The 12,169-nt window shown below is 42.8% G+C and overlaps 1 protein-coding gene across 2 annotated transcripts in view; it reads left to right on the top strand.

Annotated features, from left to right (window-relative positions):
• TTC39B (tetratricopeptide repeat domain 39B) overlaps nucleotides 1–11,126 on the top strand; it is a 137,803-nt gene extending 126,677 nt beyond the window's left edge. For both annotated transcript variants that reach the window (XM_084627999.1, XM_084628000.1), the window contains 3 exons: nucleotides 2,169–2,286; nucleotides 9,598–9,714; nucleotides 10,918–11,126. In XM_084627999.1, the coding sequence (XP_084484125.1) occupies nucleotides 2,169–2,286; nucleotides 9,598–9,714; nucleotides 10,918–11,014 (332 nt within the window). In that variant the 3' untranslated portion in view covers nucleotides 11,015–11,126. The remainder of the gene's footprint in view (nucleotides 1–2,168; nucleotides 2,287–9,597; nucleotides 9,715–10,917) is intronic.
• Nucleotides 11,127–12,169: the final 1,043 nt, after the last annotated feature.

Raw genomic sequence — 12,169 nt, 5'->3', positions numbered from 1 at the left:
TTATGGAGAGGAAGGAAGTGGTAGATGTGGTATATCTTGACTTTAATAAGGCTTTTGATACTGTCTCACATGACCTTTTCATAAACAAACTAAGGAAATACAACCTTAGATGGAACTACTATAAGGTGGGTGCATAACTGGCTGGAAAACCATTCTCTCAGTGTAGTAATCAGTGGTTCACAGTCAAGCTGGAAAGGTATATCTAATATGGTCTCACAGGGATCAGTTCTGGGTCTGGTTCTGTTCAATATCTTCATCAGTGATTTCGATAATGGCATAAAGAGTACACTTATAAAGTTAGCAGACGATACCAAGCTGGGAGGAATTGCAGGTGCTTTGGAGGATAAGATTAAAATTTAAAATGATCCGGACAAACTGGAGAAATGGTCTGAAGTAAATGGAATGAAATTCAATAAGGACAAATGCAAAGTACTCCACTTAGGAAGGAACAATTAATTGCACACATACAAAATGGGATATGACTGCCTAAGAAAGAGTACTGCAGAAAGGGATCTGGGGGTCATAGTGGACCACAAGCTAAATATGAGTCAACAGTGTAACACTGTTGCAAAAAACCCAAAACATTCTGGGATGTATTAGCAGGAGTATTGTAAGCAAGATACAAGAAGGAATTCTTCCTCTCTACTCTGTGCTGATTAGGCGTCAAATGGAGTATTGTGTCCAGTTCTAGGCGCCACATTTCAGGAAAGATGTGGACAAATTGGAGAAGGTCCAGAGAAGAGCAACAAAATGATTAAAGGTCTAGAAAACATAACCTATGAGGGAAGATTGAAACAATTGGGTTTTTTTTAGTCTGGAGAAGAGAAGACCGAGGAGGGACATGCTAACAGTTTTCAAATACATAAAAGGTTGTTACAAGGAGGGGGAGAAAAATTGTTCTCCTTAACCTCTGAGGATAGGACAAGAAGTAATGGGCTTAAATTGCAGCAAGGGCAGTTAAGATTGGACATTAGGCAAAACTTCCTAACTGACAGGGTGGTTAAGCACTGGAATAAATTGCCTAGGGGTGTTGTGGAATCTCCATCATTAAAGATTTTTAAGAGCAGGTTGGACGAACACCTGTTGGAGATGGTCTAGGTAATAGTCCTGCTATGAGTGCAGGGGACTGACTAGATGACTTCTCGAGATTCCTTCCAGTCCTATGATTCTATGTTAGGCTGCACCCATAGACTTTCACTGCACTGTAGCAGTGTTCACATGGTACATTACAGGTTTCAGAGTAACAGCCGTGTTAGTCTGTATTCGCAAAAAGAAAAGGAGGACTTGTGGCACCTTAGAGACTAACCAATTTATTAGAGCATAAGCTTTCGTGAGCTACAGCTCACTTCCTCAGATGCATATCGTGGAAACTGCAGCAGGCTTTATATATACACAGAGAATATGAAACAATACCTATTCCCACCCCACTGTCCTGCTGGTAATAGCTTATCTAAAGTGATTTCCAGCACAAATCCAGCACCTGGATTTGTGCTGGAAATCACTTTAGATAAGCTATTACCAGCAGGACAGTGGGGTGGGAATAGGTATTGTTTCATATTCTCTGTGTATATATAAAGCCTGCTGCAGTTTCCACGATATGCATCTGAGGAAGTGAGCTGTAGCTCACGAAAGCTTATGCTCTAATAAATTGGTTAGTCTCTAAGGTGCCACAAGTCCTCCTTTTCTTTATGGTACATTACAGTACAGCAGTCTGCTGTTCAATAGATTGATACCTTGGATTCCTGCATAGTAACTTGTGGTGTGTGCAGAGTCTCAGATTTATTAACTGTGGGGCTGATTCTGCAGTTTCTTGTACCCAATATAAAGTTTGTGTAAAATGCTTCCGTTTTGATTAGATAAGAGTTTGTGTTTACTTTGCATAGATTTAAATGACTTCACAACATGGAGGACCGTGGAGAATCAGGACCACTGTTTCAATTTCTTATTTTCAAGAATCAGTCTATTGATATGCTTGGAATTTGCTCTTCAATTCTTTATTAGGCACTATTCAAAATTTGTTTAGAGGATTATGTATGTTCTTGTTTGGCTGCAAAATTTGATAGGCAAAACTTTTGAAGTTTGGATATATCCCTCACTGCTAATCCCTGTAGCCTTTTCCTTTCTATTTCCATGTATCTCTGAAATTTGTCTGTTTTTTTGTTTTAAAGGTCACACTGAATATTTTATAGATGACTTGTGCTTGCTGCAGTTACTAAAAGGCCTTTGTTTAAAACACCTAGGAAGACTCTTGCAAGCTGAACTGTGTTTTAATCAAGTTATCCAAAGGTAAAAAAATAAAACAAAGCTATAGTAACCTTATATTTTAGCTTTATATACCGTTAACAATAAAATACTGATGGGCTAGCAGTAACAAATGATAAGCAGTTGATTGTTAATGTTATAAATTAAAGAAAATCTGTCTGGATAAGCGTTGAGCTGACATTCATAGTAGTTAGTAAAATGAAGAAAACATTGGATTCTTAATTTTGCCAGTGAAAGTGGTAGCAACTTTAAGAAATCTTAATCTACAGAATAGCTCTCATTCCTGGTGTAGGAAGACAAACCCCAGTCAAATCCAATGGAGGTATACTCATTTACACCTAGAGCTGAATTTAGCCCACTGAGTACAAATGCACAGGTGCTAACTGCAAATTCAGTTAGAGTTTCAAATAACAATAAAACTCAAAAATAAATTTGTGGAATAGAAATAGGCTTTTAAAGCAGTGTTATCTCTTTCCACAAGGCTAGGCAGGTGGGGAACTGTTAGTGCTGATTGTGTAAAACAGGCTCATTTTACTGTTACCTCATCTGCTCCCTCACACCCCTTAGCCTGTTCCTTTCACCTTTTGTGTGTTATCATTAGGCTAGATTGTATGCTCCTTGGTACATATTGGTACAGTACCGAGAACATGTGGCACTGATTCTACTGTAATGCAAATAATAACCGGAAGAATGAGAAATCCAACAACAGGATATCAGATCATCTTTTAAACTACATTAATTACTTTATTACCTCATCTAAAAGGCCTCATGATGAAATTCACCCACATGTACAGGGCCCACACAAGGGCTTTTACCCCACTTAAACTCTACTGCGATCCACTTCACCCATTGTGTGGGATAGATGTGAGCTCTGTGTAGGTCCTGAATAGGTCAGTATAGAGAGGGCAGTTGAAGACAAGCCAGCGAGTGCCTACAAAGGTTCCTCTTATGCAGATCTAGTGTCCAAATGCTCCCCAAAAGGACATGGAGGAGTGCTGGCTGAAGCTATGGAGTGGCTACATATGTAACTCCATGGCCTACTTACTACTTGGGGAGATGAGTCAGTTCTGTCTCTTCAGAAAACTCATGGCATTTCCTTCATGAAATAGAATTCCTCAAGGAGGGTGTGTGGGGTAGAGAGATTTCACCCAAAGAGATGTATCATGCTGTAGAGGAGTAGTTTTGAAAACCCACATATACTTTCAGAAATAGAAAATATCTTTGTTGTTCAGTTCTAATTAATAAAGATCAAAGATCAAATGATGATTGAAAAATAATCACATTTAAGAAAGGAACAATGAATAAGTTTGCTTCTAATATCTCTGCCACCTTTCTCTGTGATATCTGGCCTTCTACTACCATATCTCAGAATACGGCCTTCTGCTACCATATCTCAGACAGAGAGTATGTAAGGTGTACCGTAATTGTCTCTAGGCTGTAACCAATTTCAAGGAATGTAGTCTTTAAAATTCTCTCTTGGGTGCAGTGTTTGTGGCATACTGTCAGGATTTAGGACTAGGACTAGGACTGGTTGAAAAATTTTAAGCAGTTTCCCTTTGGAAAATGGGGTTTCATTGAAATAAAATAATGTTCTGCAGGAAAAGATCGATGTTGGTGGAACGGTTTGCATATACTGGTTCAAGCTGGGTTTTATAGAGACTATGAGACAAAGAAAGGGCTTTTGGTATAAAAAGGTGATCTTGAACTGACTCTGGTCCTTCTTTCTAATCCAGCAAACAAACAGGACCTTCTGTTCAAGGGAGGCCTCCAACTCTTGCAGAAGAGTTGGAAAGACTTTTGGCCTAATAAGGCCCTATAAGAGTGATAGGTGTGTTAACTTAGAAAGATCTGTGTGGTAACTGGTAACTGCTGGCAAAACACCATGGAGAGAAATCAAAGCACAGGCACTGGACTTTAGGCAGACTGGTTTGTTGGAGATACCACAGTGTACAGCAGGGTGCTATGCAGCCTTAAAATCCCCAGTTAGAAGAAATGGGACAAGGATCCCTGCCCAGAGACAGGTGACTGCTGTCTGGACACTTCTCTAGTCCCTCTCCGTGTTCCACTCTAGGTGCACTTCTCTTGATACGGTGATAGCAGTCATCTAAGAAAAAGCTAGGTACAAAGTGTGATATTCAACTGTTTGGAAATACAGTTCTCCCACAACATTTTTTGCTTTGAGTTTAAGCCACTGATGTAACACAATGAAGGTCAGTTCGAGGAAACTGGTAAGTTGGATAGGAACCTAACCCCATGTGCAATACATTAATTATAAAGTTCAGACCTCTCTAATCATCAGCAGTGGTTCTCAACCAGGGATATGTGTACCCCGTGGGGGGGCGGGTACACAGAGGTCTTCCTGGGGGTACATCAACTCATTTAGATATTTGCCTAGTTTTACAACAAACTACATAAAAAGCACAAGCAAAGTTAGTACAAACTAAAATTTCATACAATGACTTGTTTATACTGCTCTATATACTATACACTGAAATGCAAATACACTATTTATATTCCAATTGATTTATTTTATAATTATATGGTAAAAAATAAGAATATATGCAATTTTTCAGCAATAGTGTGGCTGTGACACTTTCGTACTTTTATGTCTGATTTTGTAAGCAAGTAATTTTTGTCCCCGGGCGAGGCACTGGAACTGCTCCCTACGAAGCCAGTCAGGATTCTGAGGAAGTCTCCTTTCTGTGAGCAGACTGTCTGCAGGACACACAGCTCACACAGCTTCCAGCTTCCTAGGTCTAACCTCAGAGCATTCAGCATCCTCTCTGCCCCTCCATGCGCTTCCCACAGCGAGTCCACCCAGGTGGGGTCCTGGGGAAGACAGAGGGTCCTGCATCCCAACTCCGCAGTCAGACATGACTCTCAGCCAGCCAGTAAAACAGAGGTTTATTAGCTGACAGGAACATGGTCTAACACAGAGCTTGTAGGTACAGAGAACAGCTGGGTCCATTTTGGGGGGCAGTGAGCCAGACAACCACGTCTGCACTTCACTCCATGTCCCCAGCCAGCCCCAAACTGCTTCCTTCTCAGCCCCTCCTCCTCTGGGCTTTGTCCCTTTCCGGGCCAGGAGGTCACCTGATTCCTTTGTTCTCCAACCCTTTAGCTCTCAACTTGCAGGAGGAAGGGCCCAGGCCATCAGTTGCCAGGAAACAGGGTGTTGGCCATTCTCTGTGTCCAGACCCCTGTGCATACCTGCCCTCTAGGGCTCTTCAACGATCATACACCCTTATCCCACCACCTAGATACTTAAGAACTGCATAGGGGAAACTGAGGCACCTCCACACTATTCAGAGGAAACATTAAGAACAGTCCCGCTTCATCACATATGTTAGAAAATAAGCAATTTTTCAGCAATAGTGTGGCTGTGACACTTTTGTATTTTTATGTCTGATTTTGTAAGCAAGTAATTTTTAAGTGAGGTATAAGTTGGGGGTATGCAAGACAAATCAGACTCCTGAAAGGGGTACAGTAGTCCAGAAAGCTTGAGAACCACTGATCTGCAGCATCTCCTAACAGTCTCCATAAAATAAAATGTGGTTAGTTAAAGGGGGGAGAGGAATGTACATTTGATTTCCTTTTTTCAGTTATGTTGCTTGCTTTGTAAAGATGTACAAAATAAATCAAAGCTGTGGAAAATGAATTTAGAATTTGTGTGGTAGTGGTGATTTTAGTGTGAACATATTGGTAATATATAAAGTCCAAAGAGCAATTAGCAGCTGTTTTTAAAATACATTAATCTAGAAGGACAGTTCTAAAGCCATTTTATAATTTTCTATGACTTAGTGAGCTAATCATAATAATTTGCACTTATCTGGTGCCCTTTAGATATGTTGGATACCTTAAAGGAGTGTTATGATGATTAACTGATGTGTCTTTACGGATCATCTTCATCCATTATGAAAAAGAAATTAATTTTCTTAAACATTTGAATTACCCAGACAATAATGCATCTGGTTCTGTGGTTAAGTTTACAACAGCAAGGACACTGGGTTTCTCTTCACTTGCCGATAACCAGTCTCTGTCCAGGATTTTCCCATTCTTTAGGGCTCCCTCCTTTGCTTCTTCCATTTGATTGCTGCCTAGCTCACAGCAACCTCCATGGCGATGTCAGGATGTTGTTTGTCTCTCATCCAGAGAAGTCAGAAGAAAAAGAAAGGGAAAAAATGAAAGGGACACACCCATACACATCAGTTGTATCTCTTGAAGTAGACCTTTCCAGTGTGGTCCTTGTGGTCTCTTACTGCTCTCACGGAGAGGAAATTTCCACAACCTTAGCAGAGCAAGGCAGTAGTTGAAACCATTTCTGAAGTGTTGACTGTCAAACAGCTGTTTAACTTGCCTAAAGGGAAAGTGAAGGTCATCCATATAGGCAGAAAGAAAAGGAGTACTTGTGGCACCTTAGAGACTAACCAGTTTATTTGAGCATGAGCTTTCGTGAGCTACAGCTCACTTCATCGGATGAAGTGAGCTGTAGCTCACGAAAGCTCATGCTCAAATAAATTGGTTAGTCTCTAAGGTGCCACAAGTACTCCTTTTCTTTTTGCAAATACAGACTAACACGGCTGTTACTCTGAAACCTGTCATATAGGCAGAGGCTCTCACCAAAGCAACAGCAAAATTAAAGAATAGCTGAGATGGACTCCGGGGCTGTGAAAAGCAAAACCACACCCCATCAAGGGAGAGACGCTCTCCCATGGGGAAAGAGGATTTTCTCGAGGCAGCTTTGGACTCTGAGGAAGAGGTACCCCAATTTTTTCCTCCCAGAAATGGATCAATACATTATCGAGTGGTTGCATAACCTTGCCAGGAGACCATTAACCTCTCCTCCGAGAGATACTTTAAAAGGGTTTGAGGGATTAATTCTCAGGTTTCTTCTGTTGTTTCAATAAATGTATTTTTGATGAATACAAAACCTTTTTTTAGTAAGGAAATGTTGATGATTTCCATTAGTAGTGGGCACAGTTGTCCTTTGCTGGCTTTCACCAACCAGCAGGGTATAAGCAGTTGTACTCACACAGGTATACTCCCTGGTGTCAGTGTGGGGCATTGCAGGAAGCTTCAGCTCTAATGCCCCCTATTGACCACTTCTTCGGCCCTGTGCTGTCTTGTTTCTGTCTGCATCTTCCGTGGCCAGGCCACCTCTTAAGGTCAGTCACCTTTTGAGCTAACAAAAATCTAACTGTAAATGGAAATAAACATCCAAACCAATAATTCTTCTACCCCTCTTGTGCTACCCTGAAGTTCTCTGCTCTTACTCCTGGGCCCTGCAGTGTTCTTGTAGGCTGCTTCTTCCCAGAAGTTTTCTCCACTGCCTACCTTCCTTGGGGACTCCAGCAGCTTCCTTCAGGGATCTCCCTGGCTTCTTACTGGTCATATCCTAAGGCCCTCCACAGGAGCCTGGTCTGCTCCCTGTGGTTCTCTCCATCCTGCCTTTACCAAACACTTCCCAGAGAAGGTAAACTCCAATTGCCCCTCTCTCCTGGGGCTTCTCCCCAGACTGAGTTCACAGTTTGGCTTTTTTAAATCATCGTTCCAATCCCCTGCAATTGGGGTAGGTCATTCTAATTAAGTCTCCATTATATGCACAAAGTTGATCCCTTCTTCCCTTAAAGGGCCAGCCAGACTGTGACAGAGGGGCACTTTTGTGTTTCACCAGTAGTATCTGGAATATTCCTTAGGCTTGTAGTATTTCATTGTCTGTTCCGGGTCTGAGCTTTGTCAGGATTGGAGGAGTGATCAGTGCCATCTGGTCCATTTCCAGGTTTCTTCTGTCAGTGAAAACAATGAGGAGTCCTTGTGGCACCTTAGAGACTAACAAATGTATTTGGGCATAAGCTTTCATGGGCTAAAACCCACTTCATGAGATGCATGGAGTGAAAAATATAGAAAGCAGTATAAATATTACAGTACATGAGAAGATGGGAGTTGCAACATAGGGTGAGAATTGTCCCAGGGTTCAGTCCTTGGGTCCAGAGTATGAAGTATGCAGTTTAGGTTAATTTAGCCAGTTCACTACACCAAAAAGCTCTGCCAGCCATGATTTTGTCAGCCAGCTTTGATGGTGGCAGTGGAGTAGAGGGTTCTCGCTGCTTCTTGTATTGCAGTAGAGTAGTCAAATAAAAATTCTTTTGTTATTGAAAGATAGATGTTGTTGCAGGGCCAGTACACCAGAGCAAGGGTGGGGCAGGTCCACCGTTAAAGCTAATATGATTCCCAGGGACTGCAGGGAAGTATGGCCTAATGGCCAGAGTCAATAGGGCTCCCCTTGGCTGCGGGGAAGCACGGCCCACTGGCCAGAGTCAATAGGATTCCACTGCACTGCAGGGAAGCACGGCCTAATGGCCAGAGTCAGTGGGAGGTGGTTCCGTGGGCTGCCTTCCAAAGGAGGTGTCCAGGTAGGGGGACCTTGGCCCTCCTTGCTCCACTGGGTCCCAGCCTAGGGCCCTGGTAGTGGCAAATGGGTTCACCACTAAGTTGGCAGAGAATTCACCCGAAACACGCCGACTGCTGCCAGGACACTGGCTAGTCCCTCCCAGGGCTACCTCCTACCATGACTCCTGCAGTTGAAGTCAGGGTGTCTTCGGAGTCTCTGGATTCCTCAGATGGCGACTGCAATCTCCCTGGGGCATCCGCAAGTACCTGGGCTTCGGCGTCTCCTGCTCCCGCGGTCTGGGATCCTGGCTGATCCTTGGCTGGAGCCAGCAAGGTGCATCCTTCCTCCTCGGCAGCCAGCCCAGACTGAGCTAGGCGTTCCCTTTTACACTGCAGCTGCTTTATCCCCTTCCGCTCCAGTATGGGGCCAGTACACCCCGTCACAGATGTGAAGAGGATTTTGTGCCACTAATGTTCTAGTTTTCTGCCTGTGTGTTTTAATTGACGTAATTTGCTGGTGAACCCTGGTGATCTTTGGATTGATCCAGTTGGAGGGATCAATTCATTGATGGGTGATTGTAGTCCTAAATGACGATTGGTTGTCTTCTTGCCTATCAGATTGAGTGAGGAGGAATCTACTATCTGTACTGTCTTGACTAAGCCACAGAAAAATTTTTAGCCACTAGGGCCTTGGTTTTCAAAACTAAAGCCTAAATTTAGATTTCTAAAACCATTATTAGGTGCTTGCCTGATATTAAAAAATACTGAAACTCCTACTGAAGTCAATGGAAGCTATTCAATGCTCGTCACTTTTGGAAATCAGGCAAGTGGTCAAATATGAATTTAGGTAGGCGTATGCTCTGCATTTAAATTAATAATCATATAACTTCAGGAAAACATATGTTTGTTATATTTAACCAATTTCATATCTCTCTGTTTTCTTAGTGAGAAGCAGATAAAATATGATAACTATTTGGTGCCATTCACTCTGTATGAGTTGGGACTTCTATACAAACAGCAGGACCAGAGAGAGAAAGCAATAAGATATATAGAAACTGCAAAGTAAGTAGAGTTCATGTTTGTCTCTGTGCACTCGTTAAGACTCAGAGTAACTGAGGCACTCCGAGCAATAAAGGAATCTCTCATTCTTCCTCTCTCTATCTCTTTTTAAATAATTTTACAAAATTCAGCTGAAGCAACATTACAGTTTCTACACAACTGCACTAGCAACTTGGCAAAATGATAAACTATTTATTATAACTCTATATTCAAGACTTAGAAAATGTTTTTCAATAGAGTTGAATTTTTAAAGTGTACCAGTTCTTTGATATAGTACTTCTACTCTGCCATATGTTTCACACATGGTATGCTGAATTGAACCACACTGGCTGGGGTACAGTATTAAGGGCAAATCCTGTCTCCTTCCCACTCAAACTTTTATGGGTGCTGAGGGCCCTAGAGAAAGCAAAAAAAAGGTGTGACTTTGCTGCATGGAGGGCGGGGAGAGTTGGAGAGCCAGTGTATGTAATCCGTACCTCCTGTGTGACACAAAGAACAGCTTAATGAGCCTCCCTATATGGTGCAGTGGAAGAGTTCATGGGCTGAGTGAGGATGGGGTGGAGCAGCTACGGGATCTGTGGCTACGTGTATCTATCTATCCACTGCCGATTTCCTCTTCTCCCCACTACCTCCCCATTCCCCAGGAATCCCCCAGAGCAGGGAGGTAGAGAGCAGATCTTCTCAGAGCACAGCCCATTCACTCAGTCTGTAGGCTGAGGGCAGCACTTGCCCCTTAACATTTTTATAAAAAAGTTAACGGTGTCTAAATGGTATTGGAAGTACTGTATATGTCAATGGCAGCCTCCTAAAAACCTTTCAGACCTAAAGATCAATTTCACCATTAGCTAAAAAGGTTTTGGATTCCCATAATGCCATTTCCTGTACCCTGCTGGGTACTTTGGATTGGTTTCTGTACAATTACACTGACACTTTGAGTGCTGTGTTTTGAGGCTGGCCACACTTTTTTTTCAGCTGACAGTGGTGTACTAATATGCTATTTTTCCATACGTTTTTTTTGTTCACATCTTCGTGTTGGGCATGACTCATCTTTTCTAAAGGCCTGAGAGCTGTTGTAAAGGATAATATAAAGTGAAGGGAAGACAGCAGAGAACTGAGAGATTAAATGATGGATGGGGTTTTATGGTGAGGGGTTATTGTTCTTTTTTTTTTTTTTTTTGGCTGATGAAGTAATTTTGGTGTTTGCAGAAACAACTACAAAGAATACTCCATGGAGTCCAGGTTACACTTCAGGATTCATGCAGCACTTGACAGCCTGAAAGTGACTCCAGCTTCAACGCCTTGACTTAGCTGAAGGGTGATCTTTTTCCATGAATTCAAGTGTCTACATGATCTTGGTTGAATGTTTTTAAAAAATCATGTAAATGACAGAATGAAAAAGAAACAACTAATTATTATATTTTCTATCATCTGTGATTTGATGTTTGTCGTCCTTTTAGGCTGTTTTTTCTTATGGTTAAAGCTACGATTATATCATGGAGGTTATGGAAGTCACAGAATCCATGACTTCCATTTATCTCTGATATTTTCTGCCCCGGGTTGGAGCTCCCAGCCCCCTCCCCCCCAGCTCCCGAACTGGTGGGGGCACTCTGCGGTTGCCCAGCCGCGGGCAGCGGAGACTCCCAGCAGCTGCCCAGCCACAGCAGGCAGCGGGGACTCCTCAGCCAGCCGACCATGCAGCTGCCCAGCTGTGGCAGGTAGTGGGGGACTCCCAGCAGCTGCCCAGCTGCGGTTGGCGGCCCGCAGACCCTGCAGCTACCCAGCTGTGGTGGGCGGCAGGAGACCCCCCGAAGCTGCCCAGCCATGGTGAGCGGCTGGGGGACCCTGCATCTCCCAGCCATGATGGGTGGCAGAGGACCCCATGAGCACCCAGCTGCCCCGGGGTGAGGGGACCCTGCAGCTCCCACTCCCCACAGTGGCGGGGGATCCCAGAGCTCCCACTTACTGCATCAGTGCAGGACCCAGGAGCCCCAGCAGGGGTGGATACTAAACCCACCTACCGCTTTTGTCAGGGATATTTTTAGTGAAAGTCAGGGACAGGTCACGGGCTTCCATTAATTTTTGTTTATTGCCCGTGACCTGTCCTTGACTTTTACTAAAAATATCCATGACAAAAACTTAGCCTTACTTAAGGTGCATATATCTTATCTCTGTGTGATACGTTAAAGAAAGATCTTATATTTTGTTTGATAAAATAATTTAATGTTTAACTTGAATGGGGTATATTTTAAAAGCCAGTTGCTGGTGCAATAAAGTCTAATTCAAACACTTTATTTTTTTAATGTGAAAACTAATGTTGTTTCTGCAGTGAAGCTGTTTGATGATTTTATGTCATAGTTTCAGCATTCCATGGGAACTTGATTTTCTGCAATGCACTTATTAGGACCTTTGTGCCCTTGGAACAAATTTGTTGGCTTACTAGTAGCCTCAGTCACATATT

The sequence above is a fragment of the Lepidochelys olivacea genome (assembly GCF_965140295.1).
Source record: "Lepidochelys olivacea isolate rLepOli2 genome assembly, chromosome: 5".
Classification (NCBI taxonomy): domain Eukaryota; kingdom Metazoa; phylum Chordata; order Testudines; family Cheloniidae; genus Lepidochelys; species Lepidochelys olivacea.
The sequence above is the reverse complement of the archived record's forward strand: the minus strand, read 5'-3'. Positions and strand labels throughout refer to the sequence as shown.